At 37.5% G+C, this 22,864-nt stretch overlaps 1 protein-coding gene across 1 annotated transcript in view; it reads right to left on the bottom strand.

The window, feature by feature from the left end:
• LOC105980391 (NADH dehydrogenase [ubiquinone] 1 alpha subcomplex assembly factor 4-like) overlaps positions 1 to 938 on the bottom strand; it is a 10,273-nt gene extending 9,335 nt beyond the window's left edge. Inside the window, exon 1 of the mRNA XM_013009239.1 lies at positions 846 to 938. Within this exon, the coding sequence (XP_012864693.1) occupies positions 846 to 938 (93 nt within the window). The remainder of the gene's footprint in view (positions 1 to 845) is intronic.
• Between the last annotated feature and the right edge of the window lie 21,926 nt (positions 939 to 22,864).

Here is a 22,864-nt window from a genome sequence, read left to right as displayed (position 1 = left end):
ACTCTTTGTGTGAGCGCCCAAGTATGGCCCCGGCTGCGGTCTCTGCCGCGACCCTGCCGCTGCCGCGGCTGCTGGCAAGCGCTCTGATGTGTCTTCTTGCCTTGGCTTTCCCTCTCTTGTCTAACTCTGTCCTGTGATGGCACACTTGGTGTGATTCTCTGGCTTAGGACTGTTCACTGGAACTCTAAATCTGCTTTCTACGCCAGAGTTTGTTCAGATTCCAGCTTCTCCTCCGCCATCTTCCCGGAACCTCCTGGCTTGTTATTGTTTTAAATGCACCATGTTATTTTATTATTTGTTATTATTGTTGTTTCATTTTTATGTTCTTTCCCCTGTGGCATATCACCTGTTGTCACTGTACTCGATTTTGATACCCTGCAGCTTGTATATACATATGCCTAATCTGCGAAGGGGAAGGAGAATAACAAAATGTTGAAACAAGGACACAGAATGACCCATTGCAACAAAGATACCCACAGGATAGTATATTGGAAACAAACTTTACAACTTCAGGCAGCAAGGGGTGGGGGAGTGGAGGATAGGAGTGTGGGAGGTGGGGGAGGGAAGGATAGTAGGAAAACAACAAGGAAGGGTGTAGGTAAGATTGATGGACAAGTAATGTACTCATTGCCTTCCTCATGTAACTGTAACCCTCTGTACAGCATCTTAAGAATAAAATTTCAAAAAATTGAAAAAAGTGTAAAAAATGAATATTTTTCATCTCTGGGAATTTCATTGAGATTTGTATCACTAGAAAAGCCAGTTCCTCACATTCTTTGGATATATGCTCTTCAATTTTGCCTTGATGTGAAGTTTTACTAGAATTTTTTTTAAGTCTTTGGTACCTCTAAGTTCTTGCTGTAAGCTAGAGGCTCCATATTAAAACTTTCTGAAGTCTTAGCCATGCATTTAGCAATGAAGACCTTCCTCTGATACATGTTTGCAATCTGTTCTTGGATTTGATCTTATTCCAGAATCAGTTTTTGTTAGAATTATTGGGAACATGACATGTAAAGAAGATGTAACTAGGAAAGAGGTATTTATATACGAAGGTTTTACTTCTTTGTCATTAATTATATTTAGCTTATCTGGTACATATTTTTTTCATTGTTTTATTTGAGTATTTGTACAAAAGGGTTTAATTTAACAGGCTAATTTTGTGTACTTTTGAAAAGTTAATAGGCAGTAAAATAAAATGAATGCCAGGAAGCTGAAATCTGTCTTCACAGAGTAGGATGAGGATGAAAAGGAAAGAGCAGGGTGAGGAAAGATTTATAAAAAGAAAAATGGTAGGCAAATATAGCCATAAGTAGAACGTTCAGTTGTGAAAACTGAATCATGAACTTGAGATGAGTGGAATAAAGGTAGAAGGGGTGACTTTAATCACATGACAATTTTACCAGCTGTGGTATGTAGCAAGTCTTCAATATGGTTTTCTTTACTGACCTTGAAGCCTCTCTGACAATATACTTTTGGGATAATCATGTTTTATTGAAAACATTTGATGTTCTTTCTTTTCTAGGTCCTTTCCCTTTCTAATAGCCAATAACATGAATTTGGTTTTCCCATTGAGGTACACCCTGCAGAGTCCTGCAAGGACGTGCCTTTAATAATGGTCTATTTTGGCATTTCCTGTACCTGTGTTGGTGTCCTACAATGGTTCCCCCATTGTTATGACATCATTAGGTAGAGGATCTGGTTAGGATCCTGATCATAGAGTTCAGTGTACCTCAACTTCTATCTTGTTTATTATAAGTAGCTGCTCATCAACCCTGAATAAAATACCTTTAAAAGTTTGTATTTCTGGCCAAGGTAGGCAGTGCAAAGAAAAATGATGGGTCCTTCTGGGAAGGTGGCTCAGTGGTAGAGTGCTTGTCTTGCATGCATGAAGTCCTGGGTTCGATTCCTCAGCACCACATAAGCAGAAAAAAAGCTGGCAATGTCACTCTGGCTCGAGTGCTAGCCTTAAGCTGAAGACCTGAGGGACAGCGCCCAGGCCCAGAGTTCAGGTCCCATTACTGGCAAACACACACACACACACACACACACACACACAGAAAAATGATGGGTCCTACCTGTAGATAGTGTTTGAAAGATTTTACTGTTAAGTTTGAGTTGGAAAAGGGACTATAGACCCAGTGAAACCCAATATGATATATCTGAACATTCATGTCTACTAGGAATGGCAATGAAGGAATTACTTTACTCCAGGAGTAGTGATTCCCTTGATCAAATATATAATGTGCCATGTCAGGTCATAGAAGGAGAGATTTTTCTGTCTGTGATTCATATTCAGGATAGACCCTTGTAAGGTCCATTAAGCCTTTCTTTGTTTCTCTAATTTCTCTAAAAGGAGGTTCCAACATCTTTTTGGGAAATCAGAGGAGGGAACAGGGTAGCAAAACTTTTAGTATAGCCCAAGATAAAGGGATTTATTATATTCAAGTTAGTTCAGTCTTGCAGGTTCTTAAGCTTTTGGGACTGGGGTGTAGCTAATACCTTGACGTTCATTACAAAATTAAATATGTTTCCAGCTGTTTCGACTAATAGTTTATGATAATTAATTCCATAAATTCTCTCTATATAGAAATTTACCCTCTTGAGCTTCTTTTTGACATAATTCCCAATATAATAAAATTGCACAATAATTTAAACTTTTACTTGAAGTTTACCTTCCCCCATTATATAATACATATATATCTTATATATAAATATATATCTCATGTATAAATATATAAATATTTATAAGATATATAAGATTATATATAGCTTATATAGCTATCTAAGCTATTCATAATATATATAATATATAAGCTACATTGTATTGTGATGAAATATTATATTCTTTTTTCTCATAGGCTTATAAGGTTAAATGAAACATACTGTTAGAACAAGGTTTTGTTTTTTTCCATCAGAATAGACATAACACCAACTATAAAGGACCCAATCAAATATAAGTGAATTTTCAAAGCCAACACCAAAAAATGGTACCTTTCTTTAAAATTGCAAGGAATTTTGGAAGATGGGGCTGAAACTCTTAGATTTATAGTCTTGCACAACTAATATCACAAGCAGCACTACAGAAAAATAATATCCTGTGCATGGCCCAGAGTTTTGCACGACCTCCCAAATGGGTAGAATTCTGGTTTCTCTTTGTGCACAAAGCATGTACTATAAAAGCTTGTCCAAGGTGCCGTGGCTTCTTTAGATTATGTTTTATTCTCTCCAGTCTTTCAGTAACCAAGAGCCATAGAGCTGCAGCTTGTTGTGTTTTATTACAGGAGTTCACTGAGAGGATTGTGGGGTTGGGAGAGCTGGGGGAAGACAATGGAAGGGATGACATTGATCAATACTCAAAAATGGTAGGTTGAATTGAAGTCCCTTATTACAATGATTTAAAGATTATTAAAAAATTGACAACCAAACAAAAGAAAACAGGCATCTTCCAGATTAAATGTGGCTATTAGCTGTGGGTTTGGTGCTTAGTCTTTCTGTCTCCTCACAAGCTGCCTTCTCTGTTGGATGGACCCATGCAAGCTTCTTGCAGAGATCCTCTCTTCCCCATTGTCCAGCACTTCTGGGTGAGGACACACATGATAGGTGCCAACACTGATACAAGAAATTGTGTCCCTTAAACTTAAATTCAGTCTATTAATTATGACTGATTTTCAGAGAAAAGTAAAGGCCTGATAATTTTGACAGGCAAAAAAGACTATCATACCAAGTATTCTTTCCAGGGTTATAGGACAAGGTTTACATGAAAATCCATCAGCATGGGCTTCCAGATAAATTTCTTTCTAAGGCTAGACTTCAGAAGCCATGGCTTTTGAACAACTTGTTGCCACAGTCTGTTGGCCAGAATGCTTCTTTACACTCATCATCAGCTAGATGAACAGAGAATAAAGGCCTTTCCTGGAACAGTGAGAAAATCTTTCAATTCTTTCCCATGGAGAGTTGAGACAAGAAAGATAGAACCAAGGGCAAGGAAAACTTGTGAAACTAAAAGGATGCTTGTAGTTAGAGGTTAAAAATACAATTGTGAGCATATTTAGTTACCTATAGGCACAAAGGTATCTGATATATGTATTGTCAATCCTGTGCCAGTTGTTTTCCTTCAATAGTGGAGTTTCTGTGTTCAGAATTTGGAATTTACTCAAAAACAGTGAGGTCAGCAAATTTCTCTACCCCTTGCATTATCTGAAATGACCTAAGCCGAAGTCTATAGCTATCAAAATTCTTATTCACTCATATGTCTGTTGAATCCAGCCATTGGAGGATTCAACATGTGGGTTTCCTCACACTATGATGGTGGTAGATTCTAATGGTAAACTTTCTAATGAAAGGCAGTTTTCATTTTGCTACATTTTCTAATTTAGGGGGGAAAACCCAGCAGATATATCACATTTCTTTATTTCAAAGTAGTTACTAAGGCTAATTCCTATTCAGAGCAGGTAATTTCAGAGAATAAATTTCCCACATAATTTCCCACATATTTATAAGTATATAAATGTGTCTGAGAGCCATGTCATCAAACAAGCATATGCAAAAGACAATGCTTCTTCACAACTTAAAACCAATGAAGTCCCACCAAAGTTTTCTTGTTGTTTTTGCCTAGAATGCTCCCTGTTTTTATGGCAAGAATCAGATGATAAGAAAATAATGTTATTAAATGTGGTTGATTATGTTTAAAAGCATGTGTGGATCATATCATTGAATAGTTATATTGAGATGCCTAGCTCTCCTTACTGAGACTAATTCTTTTCTTCCATGAAATTTTGGTTAACATAAAACACTAGAAGATTTTAAAAAAGGCTAATGAACTCAAATATCAAGTATCTTTACATAGCTATCTTTCTTCTAAGAATGGAATTATAGTCACTTAAGAAAGAAAATTATGAAACAAATATAGAAAAAAATGTGTAAAATAAATCACAAGTGTTTTTAACAAGTATAATCAGTGTAGGGATTGTATTTTTGAGATTTTGGATGGTTTGGAATTTGTTGATTTTATGAATAATCTCCACCAAATGTGGTAGAGATGACATATTATTACACGCCATTTTTAACCTATATTTTTTGACTTTAATTAGGCTATTTCCCTTGTTATGTATTTCCTTTTTTAACACCTATAATCCCTTGTCGTACAGCTTGATGATGTCTCAGAGAAACTGCTTTTCAAATCTACAAAATATGAACAGCTGGAAGAGGAAAATAAGTTTCTTAAAGGCCAGTTGTTACTGTCCATAAAATCTCAGCAAACAATATGTGAATCACAAGTGGAAGAAAAAGCAAAACTGAAACAAGAATTACAAGACCTAAAAAATCAAAACAAGAGCTTTATGAAAAAACTGGCTGAAGTAGAACAGTATAAAAAGCAGATCAAAGAACAAGCCAGACAAGAATTAACAGAACAATTAAAAAAAGTCAACTTATTTTTGCAAGTGAGTATTTTTTATCTCTAATGAGTTATAATTTACTGGAAACTATATTTTGGACTTATACATTTTGTTTCTTTGTAGCAAATTGTAAATTTGTTTCTCCATTATATATTTCAGTTTTCACCACTATTATAAGTAAATTTATGTTCAGAATATTCATTTTCATTAGAAAGTCACTTAATTTTTAAGATTATTTGAAATAAAACCAAAACTCCTAGAAGGAAAAGAAAATTTTGTTATGTAGAAATTATAGCATGCTCTTGGAATTGCATCAAGTTACAATCTAAATTATTGATTGGTTTCGTTATATTTATCAGGTATTTTTCAGTACTATTGTAAGTGACACAGGAGTATGTACCTACTATGTATAACACCTAAAATCACCAAAGGGACAAAATTAGATTCAAATATTTAAGTTTTAGATGAAATATAATTTAAAGAGATGATGAATAGTTTAAATTCTAACACTAGTTCTCTGACTAACAAAATTCTATGTGTAATGAATACAGAAAAATTGCTCAGGACATACTCATGGAACAATGAATCTTTGTAATTTTCTTTAGATACAGTTTGCAGCTCGAGATTGTGTAGACCAGTCAAGAGAGAGTCATTTGGCATCAATAAGACAAGATAAATCAACAGAAATCTCTCATCTGAAATTTGAAGCAGATACTCTTAAACAAAAGGCACAGATATATCAACAGCGCTGTTACACAGAAATTGGACTTCAAAAGTCCTTGTCAGAAAAACTACATGAGTAAGTACAGAGTCACAAAATAGATGAGGCTTACTAAATGGGCAGTAAAACAAAGTTTTAACATGACATCATTGAGTTTACTAGGAACAGAAACCTAACTGGTCAATACAATTTGTGAAACAGTATGGATAAATCAGTTTCCCTTTAAATTACCAGTGTAGGAAAGGTTATTATTCTTCCTATTTTTTAGTGTTTTTTTCTGTTTTTGTTTTATGTGGCTTTGATTCCTTAATGTTCTTATATAATTAATCTGATCAAATAAATAAATATTTATCTTTCTAGTTACAACAATTATGTTTTGTACCAGGACTTGTCAGTATTCCTTAAACACAAAATTTAATAGTTCAACTGTGTTCTTTGGGAGATTACACCATTGGCTTAAAGGTTCTAGTACTACTTCTATCTTAGCACGTCTACTCTGGGCATAATCTGGCACTTGACCTGTCTTTGCCTATGATACTTGATTTTGTCATTCAAGGGTACCTAGAGACAAACTGTCCTACCCAGGGTGATATTTGGAAAGGATATAGTTGTGAAATTTCCAAAGTAATAAAAATATATACTTTGTCTCAGTGAAAGGGAATGTATTCAGAAGACAGAATCTGCAGATCTCAACACAGATACCTTGCTAAGGATTCTATGAGCCAATAGCCCAAGAGCTGCTTTAATTTTTGCTTTGTGTGTGTGTGTGTGTGTGTGTGTGTGTGTGTGTGTGTGTGTGTGTGTGTGTGTTTTGCCAGTCCTGAGGCTGGGCACTGTCACTGAGCTTTTTTTTTTTTTCTCAAGGCTAGTGTTCTATCACTTGAGCCACAGTGTCACTTCTGGCATTTTTGAGTAGTTTTTTGGACATAAGAGTCTCACAGACTTTCTTGCCCACGCTGGCTTCAAACCCCAATTCTCAGATCTCAATTTCCTGAATAGCTCGGATTATAGGCATGAGTCACTGGTACCCAGCTGGATTAGTTCTTTTTTTTATCACCAACTCTGCTATCCTCTCCACTGGAGCTACAGCTCTGTATTATTCTTCAAGCTAAAAACTTGATTTCTCAAGCAAGATATATACAGTGAAAACAATGTAATCTCTGAACTGCTTTACTAAACACAAACATTCCTGGTTCATTCATAGCTTAAATATACATAAGAAGTGTCATATATTGTTTGATTATACTTATGCATATTAACCTGTCTGCTATATGTAAATTAATACAGATACCATCTGACATAGTAATATTTCCAATACAAGCATTTCTAATGACACTCATGAATCTTCTACCAGAAGACAATGGTGATAACTGTTAAGTCAAATATCACTGACAACCACTTCTCTCCTCCCAACAGTGTTTGAATTATATATGTATATTCCCATACAAATATGTGCATAAATATAATTAAACTTACAGAATTACAATTGTATGCAGTAGAAAATCTGTAACAGAGTCCTGGGTGCTTGCCTTTTGCAGATCTGAAAAGATTATTGTGAAGCTAGAGGGTGAAAATTATCAGCTTCGGTTGGAGAACCAACAGTTAAGATCTTCATCCAATACTTTTTGTATGAGGACTGTCTTTGACAGCCCTACTGTTCAGAATCTTCACAGTTCTTCAGGACTCCACTCAAGTCTTCTTCCTAGGGACATGGTATTGGATCCAAGCTCCTATACAACATCTTCAGATGAGAGCCTGGAGGACATCCTGTGGTCCATTTAGTTATATTACCTTTTTCAACTTTTGGCTTCCGGTTGCTAATCGATTCCTTGTTTCTGATTTGGTGACCAATTTTTGAGACAACTGAGGATCACAATAATCTGTGTTAAGACATAAAGGAAACAGCAGTATTACCTTTTTTAAAAAAAAAATCCCCAGATCTTTTAATTTCAAGATTTGCTCATTTACTAACTCAATTCAATAGACGTAATTAAAACAATGCATTTCAGCTTTCCTTAAAAGTCATAATAAAATGCCATATTAGAAAATGATTGTTACTGCTTAACTAAAGGTATGTTTAAAACAGGTGGGTTGGTTTCTCAGTAATTTTTACTTTGTCCTGAATTGCTGTTTTAGAGGTTTCCTATACCATGCCAGATTCCCTTCATAAGAGCAAGATATATATATGTATATATATATATATATATATATATATATGCCCACACATATGTATATATATCTAAATAGATTTATGGACATTTCTAATTTTAAAATTATTTTTACTGATATTGAGCCTTTCACTTTATCTGTACTAGCTCTCCCACTTGAACAGTGCTCCTTCCTAGGTTTATAATTTAAAGGTAATTTTTATGAATTAAATAATCTAGTTCTCATCGTAATGATTCAGGTGGGCTTTACGGTTGATATTTTGCCATTTCATGTTTGTGTTTTGCTTCTAATATCACTTGCCAACATTTGTAAAAGATGGTTTTATTGCACACTATTTTAGGTATTGGAAGTTTTAGAGTTAATCAAATATTTGAGGTTGGGAAGTAAGTTCAGCTATGCTTCTGTGTCTTGCTTTGACTTGAGTGTTTGATACTAAGATGGCACATGTCAAAAGCCTTCAAGTTGCATCTACCATTAAACAGATGCAATTGCAAGTATTTACTTACAACTAAATATCCTATAAAATGAGACTCATTCTTTAGTCCTCTGGCTTTCTTAGCTCCATGGCTCCTTGTGAACGTTAGGGGGAAGCACAGGATGGGTGATGATTCAGGTCTGTTAAGGAGCCATTATTCCGTTAAGATTTTCACATAATTTATATTTACAAAACATTTTAATGTGAAATTGTACTTTAAATTTCCACATTAGTAAAAGAAGAGAATAGGGCGGAAGTAGAAAGAGAGGATAACACTAGAAAGGGGGAGAGAAAAAGAGTGACAGGGATTGAGACGGAAAAAGAAAGAGCGACAGAAAGATAACCTTACAGAGCACGAAGGAAAATGACCTGGGATTTGGGATTTGAATTTGGTCGTAAGGTAAAAGGGAGGTGTGAGAACTGTTGATCCTAAAAGACTAATTTGAATTAAATGTGTTTAGATTTTATAGATATTAGGATAACTTTATTTGTATTTTTCTAATTGAAATCTAAGACATGTAAACTATTACTTATTTCAAAGTAAAGATGTAGGTAGATACCTTCAATGTAAGAGTTATCACCACCACCATTACCATCACCACTATCACTCACTCGATCACCACCATCACTATCATCATCCTCAACACCATCATCACGATGGCCATCAACACCAGCATCATCACCACCACCACTATTGTGATCATCTCTACTCCACCATCTTTATAGACTTTTAAATTAATGAATCATATGTGGACATTTTACAATCATACATTTATTCTAAATCCTTATTAGGTAGATACCATTATCCCCACTTGACAAATGAGGCAAATGAATTAAAGAGAAACTGGTAATGAATTACTAATTAGGCCCAATAGATAAAGACCCTCACACATGACCAGAATGATAGAATATAGACTGAAAAATTATAATTAAACAGTGAACAATTCTAATACACTTTCAAATAGGACATTCATCTGGAAGTTTTCTGATGATAATTTCTTCTGGATTATTTTGACATTTCTACCAAAAGAATATTTCAAAGTATGTGTGGGAATTTGTGTTGTTCATTTGAGCTGCTGGGGTCTGAAGTCAAGGTCTTCTACTATTGGACCTCCATTTCATCATCACCTTCACTACCATGTAGGGGCTTTATATACTATTTCAAAGCAATTCTTCATCTTAATCTTTCCTAGTTAAAAACCACAGTCCTAATAAAATGCAATTACCAAGAAAGAGAATAGTGATCAAGTGGGAAGTTTGCTAAAATGTAAATTTTAATACAGGAAGCTTCAGATGGGGCATGAGATTCTGCATTCCTAAAAAGCTTCTCACCAATTCTGATGCTGCTGCTTTGTGCTATACATCTGAGTACTCAGGATACAGATCACTTTGTAACTTGCTCCTTACCAGCATCCATTACACTAAACTCCAATGCAGTACCAGAACCCACAGATAAATCTTTGGTCTTGCACATACTTGGAGTCATATTATTTGCCCTTTTATTTTACAGTTTGAAATTGAGAGAGTCTTAGTGACACTGTCCAGGCTGGCCTCAAAGTTGAGGTCCTTCTACCTCTACCTCCTGAGCACATGAAGCAAAAGGCATGTTCTCCTATACCTGCCTACAATCTTATTTTTTAAAATAACTGACTATATGCTTTCTCATCAGTAATAACTAGTATATACAAAGTATCTGATTTTGTTGTATTTTACTACAGCTCATATTGTATTGAGGTTCTTTATTCATCATATAACAATATATTCAGGATTCGTTGTTTGTTTTGCATATGTTCCTTTGAGGATTAGTTATTGAGGGATTAATTTTTTGAGCTTCAAGAAATGGAAATGAGATTATTTTGTATGGTTTTCTATGGTAAAACTACTGTACAGAGGAGTTACAGTTACATGAGCAAGGTAATGAGTACATTTCCTATCAAGCATTGTTGCCTCCTCCTTTGTTTTTCCCCAACCACATCTTCACTCCCACCTCCACAACTATACCCCCCTCTTCCACGCAAAAGTTATAAAGTTCATTTTCTTTTTTTAAAAAATAAGTTTTTTATTGTGAAAATACTGTACAGAGGAGTTACAGTTACATGAGCAAGGTAATGAGTACATTTCTTATCAAGCATTGTTGCCTCCTCCTTTGCTTTACCGCTACCATCCCTTCCTTCCCATCTCCACAACTACACTCACCCCCTCCACCTAAATTGTAAAGTTTGTTTTTTGACATAGCGTCTTGTACATCTCATTGTTGCAATGGATCAATCTGTATCCCTATTTAAACATTTTATTTTTTCCCTTCCCCTCCCCAAATTATACCAACATCAAATACAATGAAAATTGAGGTTATACTGTCGGGGAGGGACATACAAAGAAACAAAAAAATCACGTGGTAACTTATAAATATGTTAGAAACAATAGCAAGAAAGAAAAAAAAACACTTGTGTCCTTATCTTGGGGTTCATTTCACATAACATTTTATCTGACCTTTTCTGCTTGTCTCAGAAATATACCAGTTGTTGCAAATAAGGGAAACCATGGGAGCTATGTTTCTTTGGGCCTGGCTTACTTCACTTAATATGATTTTTTCCAAGTCTTTCCATTTCCTAACAAATGGGGCAATGTCATTCTTTCTGATGGAGACATAGAATTCCATTGTGTGTGTATACCACATTTTCTTGATCCATTCATCTACTGAGGGGAATCTGGGTTGGTTCCATATCTTAGCTATGGTAAATAATGCTGCAATAAACATAGTTGGGCTGGTAGTTTTAGTATGGTCTTGTGATCATTTGGGTAAATGCCCAAAAGTGGGATTTCTGGGTCCTAGGGGAGCTCTATGTGGAGTCTTTTGAGGAACCCCCATACTGCTTTCCAAAGTGGTTGAACAAGTTTACACTCCTACCAACAATGCAGTAAGGTTCCCTTCTGGCCACATCCCCTCCAGCATCTGTTGTTATTAGAGTTCTTGATTTTAGCCATTCTACCTGGGGTGAGGTGGTATCTCAGTGTTGTTTTGATTTGCGAGAAATACTACTTTTTTAATACTAAAAATAATCAGAAAAATAAAGAGTGAAAAATAAAAATTTTACAGAATCGAACTGTCATAGCTTATTTGCTGATAAAAAACATTTAGGATGTAAACAGTTTACAGAATTATGCTGTTTTAGTATAACTGAGGATTTTCAGAAAATTCAGAGCCAATTGGAGCAGCCCAAAAAGGAATTAAACAAGATAAAAATTAGTGACAACTGGAAATGCCCAGGATGGCTATGTTGATTATGGCCTTTTCGGGGACTGGTGACTACAATCTTGGGGATCATTTTGTTGACCCCTTGTCTCTTTCAGTGTTTACTTTCTATCATCAATTTCCCTAGCTTAAACAGTAATTAATAATAGTGCTTTTTCAAATAAATAAAAAGGGAGAAATGTAGGGAAGTCTGTGGCTGAGCTGTGAAACCTGGAAAAGGTTTGAGAGGTTGGAAAGCACTCAGAACCTGAGAGCGGCCCTTGGAAGGGTTAAAACAGACAGCTCTGGAGAGGGTTAGAGACTGGATTGCTGCCTCCTCCACCTTTCTTTCCTTGAGCTGGCAGCTGTGCTGGGGACCTTGACACCTTAACCTTGGGTTAACATATAGAAACCTTGTCTGGACTTTCCCTGGGTTGCAGTCTTCTGTTTCAAAAGAAGAAGGGAACCAGTGTCTCTCTCAAACTCTTTAACTATGATGGTAGCATTAATATAGATGCTTTATATTTTGCATGTATCCATGATAACCTTCCCTGTGAGAACTCAAATAAATATAATTTCTTGTGTGGCCTCGGACCCAAGTGCCAGAGAATCTTGGGACCCCTGGGCCCTGCTGATGCTCATATTTTATCTCTTATCTCCTGACTTTTCTTTGGCCTGGAATGCTGCTGCGTTGCTTTGAATTGCGGGTAGCAATATAACTTAATATTTTCATGGAGAAAGGAGTTCAAAGATGGCATTTGCCCTCAACAGCCTCAATAGAGCCCCAAAAATATGCCCCCCATTTTGAAAGGACAGGGAAAGAGCTGAGACCATACAACCCCCAGGGCTCAGCTCCTGCTGCAGCCTTGGTTGTGGCTTGATTGTGACTTCTGTGTGGTGTTCTAAGGCACCAGCATCTGAAGGGTCATGCCCAAGGGTGCTGGTACACTGTCTGCTAGGTTACTGGTCCCCAGATAAAAAGGCAAAGGCAGGGCAGCCACAGCAGGATGGCTCAGCTAAAGCTTCCAAATAATTCAGAGCGAAGATAAGCCACCAGTCATGGCCTAGAAGGTGTCAGCTGTGTGTCCCCTAAGGAAATTTCCTTTTATTTACTCAGTGTCACCTGTCAAGAAAAACAGTTATGTCCTCAAATGTCAACATGAAGCCAGGCACTAATCCTAGCTACTCAGGAGGCTGGGTGCTGAGGGTTATGGTTCAAAACCAGCCCAGCCAGAAAAAGTCCATGAGACTCTTTATCTTCAGCTAACCAGCAAAAAGCCAGAAACTTGCTTCTGGCATGCTTCTGTTTTGATTGGTGAGAGTCCTGGAACTGGAACACAAGCAGGAAAGTTGCCTTATGATGGGATCATAGTCCTGTCGGCATAGGTATAAAAGCACTTAAGATTGAGTAGAGGTTGTGGGAACACACGCTGGACCACAGCCAGAAAGAGACTGTGCATTTGGTCCACAGGACCATAAGGAATGAGATGGGTATTTTCTGTGTCACCCTAGTCATTTTGGAGTTGAGTAGGTCTCAGATACCATTTTTGTCCCTAACTACATAGCCAGGAACTTCCAGCTTCTCTTTGTGCATCTGGCATTAGCAAAGGAGACCAATGGCCATTCTAACTGCTTCCTGCCAAGAGAGGTATGGGTGGGGTTTATATCTTCCATCTGAGGACTTTTAAGTGGATCACAGGGGTCTGTGAGCCATTCCATTGGACTATGGTAATAATCTAGAAGACAGATGTTCTTTTTTGTGTGTGTGGTCATGGGGCTTGAACTCTGGGCCTAGGCGTTGTCCCTCAGCTCTTCAGCTCAAGGCAAGGGCTCTAAAACTTGAGCCAAAGTGCCACTTCTGTTTTTCTGAGTGGTTTATTGCAGATAAGAGTCTCACAGTCTTTCCTTCCCAGGCTGGCTTTGAACTAGAGGACAGTTCTTAAGAGGCTCTATTTGTACCTTGATAGACTCCAATCTGGAAGAAACATTATTAACAATCTGATTGATAATGCAGGGCACAAATACATGCTGCATTATTATATCAGATAGAGGACCTAGGAAAATATCAGCTAAGATAAGCAAGACTGGGCTTGCTTAGCTGGTTCTCTATGTTGAGATGTCCTGCATATTCATTTGTGGATATTAATTTGGATTTGTACTGGTCAATTTATCCCCAAACAGCAGCCTTACCCCAGCATAGCTCAAACACTCCACTACATAGCAGCTCTGTGCATATCTAATTTTTTTTCTGCTTTGTAAAACCGCAGAGTTACAAAGCCAAAGCTGCTCTAGTAGGGAATTGTCCCTATAGCTTTATAACTGTCTGGGCTATGGTTTCTAAATCATCAGCTATCCATAGTGGCATATTTTTTTGTCGACTAGAGCAGAAGAAATAAGTTTTCCTATTCTTGTCCCTATTTCTACACTCAGAAATAGACACAAGACTTTGAACGGACATGTGAGCTGTTTTCTGTATGGCCAGATGATCCCAGGGACCCCTCTACCCTGTCACTATCTGTGTGGTAGCAGTGTGATTGAGGTACACTGCAAAGGTGCATCCCTCGTGTTGTACTTGTCAGGAGAGTGAGGAACAATTTGCCTTGTTGGTGTAGGGGTTGTGGTTGTGCATCATATTGGACTGTAAGGATGGATATGCTAAAATGGTAGCACATGCCAGCACATGTGGTGGTCACACAGGCATTCATGATGTGTGCTCTCCTGTTCCACGATCCACTGGGTCCTGTTCATCACCCACATCGAACCTGCAAGTACTGGGCCACATGAGTAGGCAACATCCGTAGGGCCATGTGTGTGTGTGGCTATGGGAGTGGGGCCACATAGGTCAGGGAGGTCCCACCCCATTCCTGGAGCCACATTCATGGAAAGCCTGTGGGGTGGACCTGTCACCAGTCCCAGTCAGCACTCATGTGGAGGGCATTTGCCAGTGATCCAAGCCAAAATCAACTCTGTTTTACCTATAAACAGAGTGTCTGCTCTGCAGGGTATTGATATACATGGAGGGAGTTTTTGTGTGTTGTTTCACAGTATGAGCTGAGGGGGGATTAGAGTTTTTTGTTTGGAATATTCCCAAGAATTGTTCACTCTTACTGAAAACTGTCCCCGCCAACCCTGGCCAACCTCACTGAGAATTTCCCAGCTCATGGGCACTGCACCTGCCACGTCCCCTCCTTGGCTCACTACATACCTTCTCCCAAACCCAACCCTTCTGTCTGGCCATGCTGAGCCGGAGGATCTCTAGACATGGGCCAGTCAGTACCATGTGCACTGGGTGGTGTGGGCTAGTCAGTGCCACCTCACTGTAAAGCCTGACTTTGGTGACCTGCAGATCTCATGCTCTCAGTGGCTCCATCCTTAGGCAGGAGGCCAGAGGTGTCAGCCCCACTAGGTTGGTACAATTTCCTGTTTCCAGAATGACGGTAGCACCTGTGTCTCAGATTTCAGTTTAGAGACTTCAGGTTCTATATCTCTACATCTCAGTTCCATATTATGACTTACCGATGACATTTATGTTCTTGAACTATGGTTGTACCAAAAGAAAACTGAGCAATTCATTTATTAAATGGCATGTCCTGAAAAAAATTTCTATGTTCTTTATTTCCATATTTGTGTCACTGTTATAAAGAATAATTTTAAGTATATCATAAATGGTATTGTGGCTTGGCACCAGTAGTATGTGCCTCTAGTGCTAACTACTCAGGAAGATGAAATATAAGTTTGTATCTAAAATAAAATCTCATAAAAATTAAGTAACCTGATTGTTCCCTGTAACTGAATTAATCAGCCACACCAAAGTCAGTGAAGTAGCACGTGTCAAGGCCTAACTTGGGCCACTATTGTTGCTTAGTTGCAGAGTTCAAATTGGTACCAGCGGAACTGTTAAGAATGATCCCCTTCAGAGAAGTCTCAATCTTTAAGTCTTTAGCCCATTTATTAATGCGGCAGTTGTTTCTTTGAGGATTTATTTTGGGGGGATTTTATTTTTTGAGTTGTAAGTATATTTGAAATATGAGGTCCTTTTCTGTTGTATGGCTAGTCAAGATCTTCTCCTACTCTGTGAGCTTTCTGTCCATCTTGTTAACTATGTCCTTTGTCATGCAGAAGCTCTGCAGTTTCATGCAATTCCATTTGTCCAATCTTTCCTTGATTTGTTGTGTTTCTGGGTTTTAAGAAAATTTTGGCCTGTGCCAAGGAGTCCTAGAGTTTCTCCTATTCCTTCCTGTAATGTTTTCAGAGTGTCTGCTTGTACTTCAAAGTCTTTGATCCATTGGAGTTGATTCTGATGCAGGATGATATATCTAACTTTAGTTTTCTATAGGTGTTTAATCAATTTTGCCAGCACCATTTACTGAAGAGGCCGTATTTCTCCCATCTTATTTTTTTGGCTCCCTTATCAAGGATTAGGTGGCTATATGTCTGCAGGTTCATTTCTGGGTCTTCAGTTGTATTCCATTGGTCCTGAGGTCTGTTATTGTGCCAGTACCAAGCTATTTTGATTATGATGGCATTTTTTTTTTTTGTCGGTCATGGGGCTTGAACTCTGGGCCTGGGCGCTGTCCTCAGCTCTTCAGCTCAAGGCGAGCGCTCTACCACTTGAGCTACAGCGCCACTTCCGGTTTTCTGGTGGTTTACTGGAGATAGGAGTCTCACGGTCTCTCCTGCCCGGGCTGGCTTTGAACCGCGATCCTCAGATCTCAGCCTCCTGAGTAGCTAGGATTACAGGCGTGAGCCACCAGCGCCCGGCACGATGGCATTGTAATAGAGTTCAAAGTTTGGTTTTGATATTCTTCTGCACTGTTCTTTCTGCTAAGGATTATTTTTGCTATCTGGGGTCTTTTATTGTTCCGTATGAGTTTTTGACTGCTTCTTCTATTTCATTAAAGAATGAGTTTGGTATATTGATAGGGATTGCATTGAATTTGTAGATAGTCATTGGCAGCATTGCCATTTTCACAATCATAATCCTCCCAATCCAGGAGCTTGAGAGAACAGACTAAATTCTAATGTCCAGAAGGATATTAAAATAATTATATATATATATATTTTATTTTTTTGTTGGTGTGGGGCTTGAACTCTGGGCTTGGGTACTATCCTGTGCTCTTCAGCTCAAGGTGAGCACTCTACCACTTGAGCCACAGCACCACTTCCCGCTTTCTAGTGGTTAATTGGAGATAAGAGTCTCAGGGACTTTTCTGCCTGGGCTGGCTTTGAACTATGATCCTCAGATCTCAGCCTCCTCAGTAGCTAAGATTACAGACATGAGCCACCGGTGCCGGGCTTAAAATAATTAAGTGAGGCAAGCCAGACCCAAAGAAACTCAGGCTGCATGGTTTCTCTCATTTTTAATAACTAGACTATGTCTATGATATTCTTAACAGAAGATCACAATATCTCAATAGCTATGTGCATATAACTATATAAAATGATGCTTATCAAAATGAACTCCAAGAAATGGAAGCAAAATGATTTTTTGGTGTACTATTTGCATTTCTTTCTTTCTTTCTATCTCTCTCTTTTTCCTTTTTTTCTCCTTCCTTCCTTCCTTCTTCCTTCCTTCTTTCTTTCTTTCTTTCTTTCTTTCTTTCTTTCTTTCTTTCTTTCTTTCTTTCTCTTTCTTTTCTTTGGTTTATTCCATATTGTCACTGTTTTTGATTTCTGTAAACTTTGTGTTGTATATAAGTTTATCTGATTTGGGGAAGGGAAGGAGAATAACAGAAACAACGGGACAAAGGGTGAACTGATGCAACAGCAATACTCACCAGACTTTATGTTGGAATGAACTTTGCAATTAGGGGAGAGGAGAACTGCAAGGAGCAAAGGGAAATTAGGGAGGGGTAACTCTGTTCACAAAGAAATATTCTCAGCATCTTAAATATGTAATTTTAACTCCTCTGTACATCAGCTTTACAATAAAATTAAAAAATTAAATTACAAAAAAAGAATGATCCCCAAATCCATGAAAGACAAACCCTTTCATCTCTCTTGAATCCAAGTGTTCTTTAGATTCAAGAAGTTCTACTTATTGGCTAAATGTGAAGCTCAGTTTGAAAATTGGAAATTCACAATGGGGCAGAGGTAGACGTAGCTTGGTGGTTTTTGAGTACTGTGAAACAAACATTGCTACGTGGGGCTCGAAGCCCCACCCCTCCAGTAGCACGCCCCACCCCTCCAGTAGCACGCCCCACCCCTCCAGTCGCAAGCCCCGCCCCTTTCGGTGGCATGCCTTACCCCTTTCGGCGGCATGGGACGCCCCTCTGGCAGCACACCCCGTGGGCCGGTGACGTCAGCCTCTCAGTGCCCTGCTCTGGTGGCCTGGTCTGTGGAGTGTGAGGTTCGCCTCTTGATGTCCTGCCCCCTCCAGCAGGCCAGGCCACGGGTCCATGATGACTATTGGGCCCTGCTGATTTTCGGGGCCCCACAGGTTATTACAACATTAACTTGCTTCAGATGGGTAAAGAAAAGTTTATTTATAGTAAAAGGCAGAATGGCAGTGATTGGTTTATTCCATGAAGCCAAAATGATGTAACACTCAAAATCGGACCAAATAAACCCAATGATTTCACATAAGTGGAGAAACAATCTTCCTGTGACGTGAATACTGTCTGAGATGGTAATCTTGTTAGTAACTACAAAGGAGTGAAGGGCTTGTCTGTTTTACTACATTTAACCACCTTGGCCCTGGGGATACACATGGACCCCAAAGTGAGCTGTGCCCATGCTGCAGACCTCAAAATTGCGATTACCCGATACCCACCGGAAACAAAGAATCCGGTAGAAACCGCTGAAACTGTCAACAGAGCAAGGCTCTGGTGTAGGGCAAGCAGACCATAAATAACCAGTTTCCCAGCGTGGAATAGGTAAGACAGAGGCAATTTATGCGGTCTTTCAGAGACACAAAACAAAATGGGAAAATACCTCAAAGGAGAGCGTTGTACCCTTGGCCACATCTACCACATTGATTCTGCAATGTGTTAAAACAAATGCCAGGTGTATCAATTCAGTAGTTGTTCAGATTCTGGGTATAAAGGGAGAATTTCACATGTGTTTAATAGAAAAGTAAACTATTGGCATCCTAGTATAGATGATTACTTTCCTTTATAAAAACCTACAGTACCAACTTGTCAGTGACATGCATTGTTTGCTGAATAATTATTTGTTGATGCATGAATAAACAGCAGAATGTATAAATAGGCACATTGAGGAATTCTTTTACACAAGTCAGTCAATAGTGTATTGAAAGTAGGTTTCCAAAATCTGCTTTGTATAAAGTCACTCTATTTTAAAACTATTTCAAGATTGAAAAATTGTTATTAGTCATGGTGAGCAGACATGGCATGATCACAAGGTCTTACCTACTGTTAAAACTTCCAAAGCATTGAAAGATAAATCTAACTTTCACAACTTTGTAAACTAGTGTAAGTTACCTAGTCTTTGTGTAGTTGTTTCCTTTATAAAATGTCAAATAAGATTCTATCCTCACAGAATGATGGTGAAGAGTGAAATGAGTCAAACACATATAAAATGCTCTGGATAATTCATAGTGTTTGTATAGTAGGTATGTGAAATCTCATACCAAATCATCACTAAAATAGAGTTCCTCCCAGTTGAGGACCTAAGTAATATTTTCCAAGATTTTAGTTCCCTCTAAAACTTCATTTTATTGAAAATGAGAAAAAACAATACATCACTACATATATATATATAAATATATATATTACATATACTATAGTAAAATGAATATTAGAGTTTTTTTCTTTTGTGTTGACTTATAGAAAGTTTGATCCAAATTTAATTCTCTCTTAGGATGTCATTAGTAGCAATATTCTTTGTTCTTTAATATTAATTACTCTTTCTGTTTATAAAAATGTTCTTTGGAGCAGGGCACCTGTGCCCCATGCCTGTAATATTAGCTACTCAAGGAGGCTGAGATCTAAAGATTGTAGTTCAAAGCCAGTCTGGACAGAAAAGTCCAGGAGACTCTTTCTCTCCAATTAACCACAAAAGCCAGAAGTAGAACCATGGCTCAAGTGGTAGAGCACTAGCCTTGAACACATAACTCAAGGACAATGCCCAGGCCCAGAGATCAAACCCCAGAACTGGGAAAAAATAATCTTCCTTGCAGAAAATCATTGTGTTTTAAATAGCCTATAAATTTTACAAATAGGATAAAGAAATTATGACCACAGAGATTTTATATTATAAATGTTACAGATATTCCTTGGATTTCACATATTCACCAGAAAGGATTTTACAAATATGGGTAGAGTTGATCCACAAATTAAAAAAAAATCTAAGAAATCAAGTGCCAGTGGCTTATGCCTGTAATCCTATGTACTCAGGAAGCTGAGATCTTTGGATTGTGGTTCTAAGCTAGCCTGGGAAGGAAAGTTCACGGGACTCATATCTCAAATCACCATCAGGAAGTCTGCAATGGAGTTGGGGCAAAAGTGGCAGAGTGTTAGCCTTGAGTATAATAGTTCAGAGGCAGTATCCAGCCTGAATTCAAGCTTCATGTCTAGTACACACACACACACACACACACACACACACACACACACATGCATAACACAAAATCTAAAAACAAGGTAGTTTAACACATAAAAGTATTATTTCATAGAAAATAACTTTCAAATATAAATTACATGTTTAAATATTAAGTTAAACAATCTGGTTATGTAAACATTTACTTTGGAAAAAAATAAGGTAACGCAGCCACGTGAAAAGCTATCCTTTTGATTAAATTCAGTTTTATTCAGAAGTATCAGTGCTTCTGCTTATAGAAAAAGATAAATGATCACCACTAATACATATATATATATATATGTTTAGTAGGTTATATAAATGTATGGATTCTGAATTACTATAATTATTTCACAGGTGAAGAAAAGAAATAAATTCCATGGAAGACCTTGATGACTTAACTCTGTCATGCGAAACAACTACAGAGTACTGTGAGGTGTTTGAATCTAACTATGAGAATATTTTGTTTTTATTGGCTCAACTTAGGACCGAGTGGAATGGTAGGACCATTAAACATATTTAAGTCTCATGCATATTATAGTAATACACATACAGTGCTAAGCATTGCCCATAGGATATTCATGTGTTCACATGAGATGTACATTATATTAAAATTGAATGAGAGAGCTGAGATGTAGCTTACTAGTAAGGTGCTTGCTTGCCATATATATGAAAGACATATATTTGATCCCCAGGACTAAAGAAAGCAAAAACAGAAGGAATTAGAGCAGTTGATTAATTTTAACTGAACTTTTCTCTGCATGACTGCTCCTTGCAATCTTCATTTTGTTTATGATTTTTCATGCTTACTGGGGCTTGAATTCAGAACCAGGGTGCTGTCTCTTAGCTGTTTCCACTCAGATACTCCACCACATTAATTCCACTTCTGGATTTTTAAAATAATTAATTGGATAATTAATAATTGGATAATTAATAATTGGATAATTAATAACAGGCTTTCCTGCCTGGACTGGCTTCAAACCAGGATACTCTGATCTTAGCCTCCAAAATAGCCAGGATAATAGACTTCAACCACTGGTGACTAGACCTCAACCTTTTTATTGTCTGTTTTTTACCTATGACTTTACTACTATCCATTTAGTTATCATCAAAAGGCTTCACAAAAAGTGCTGTTTTTTCAGTGATAGCAGAGAGGTGATTAATGTCCAACAGTGTATGATTCTAACACTAAAGTTCATCACAATAGCAACAGGAAAGTAGTTATTAAATGACTACAATAGTACAGTTTGAAATATTACTTCTTCATGATAGTTTATATTCTCCTGACTTAAAATGGCAGCATAAACAAAGTATTGTGGGTCACATTCTGATACAGTCCAACTTTTCATGACAAAGGCATATATTTTATGATAAGACACAAAAAACCTTGTTTATCCATATCTTATTCCTTCATGATAAGGTTTGTCTTACTTTTTGCTATCTTCAGGCTATATGATTCATCTGAAAGTTTTCTAAAATCATCTCAAGACTCAAAAATAGTAAAGAAAAAAATGGAAATCTATATGCAAGTGGACCCTCACAGTTCAAATTGAACTGTCTTTGGGGTTGTTTTTTTAATGTAAATTTTGCTTTCTTTCTCTAAGTTTATATTTCTGCAAGTTGTTTTTTCTTTTGTTAATGTCTTCTCTCTTTTGAATTTTATCTTAGAATTCAGTTAAAGCTCCTACAGTCATCTTTATTTCTGTGGTCTTGTTCTCTTGTTCTTAGGACTTATTAGCTAATATCAGAAACTGGTTTATTTATTCCCCATTGCTGACCCAAGAACTTTCTGGTTATACTTTCCTTGTCATTTGAATTATGAGTTTTTCTAGGCTACCTGAAGGAGCAGATGTAACCTGTGTATCAGGTTAGATTTCTTTGTTTTTTCAGGTGTTTTCTCTCAATTATCAAGTTTTCCAAGTGCACATATGTTCTCAGTACTTTGCTAACTATTCTGTGAGATCCCTGAAGATCTCCAAGGCTGCTTTTCTGTACTGTTCTGTCCTCTTCAGGGTCATGTCCGTGATTCCTATCTGCCTTAGTTCCAGCAGACCGTTCGGTCATTCCAGCTTAGGCAGTCTGGCACACTCTATTTCAGTTCCTTTTCTTCTTTTCATGGCTTGGAATGTTGCCACAGGACTGGGACATTATCATGGGCTACATGAATTGTTTCCTGTCTGCTAGAGATCACAGACTGTATTAATCGATATCCATTCCAAACATTTTAATGTGTTTTGTCTAAGATGTTTTGTAATTTTTCAGGAAACTAAATTAGTACCTGTGAGTTCATTATGCCCAGAATCAGATACAAAAGAATCTCAGCATATGCTCTA

Source organism: Dipodomys ordii, unplaced genomic scaffold, assembly GCF_000151885.1.
Source record: "Dipodomys ordii isolate 6190 unplaced genomic scaffold, Dord_2.0 Scaffold9, whole genome shotgun sequence".
Lineage (NCBI taxonomy): Eukaryota > Metazoa > Chordata > Mammalia > Rodentia > Heteromyidae > Dipodomys > Dipodomys ordii.
This window is presented reverse-complemented; position numbering and strand designations above follow the sequence as displayed.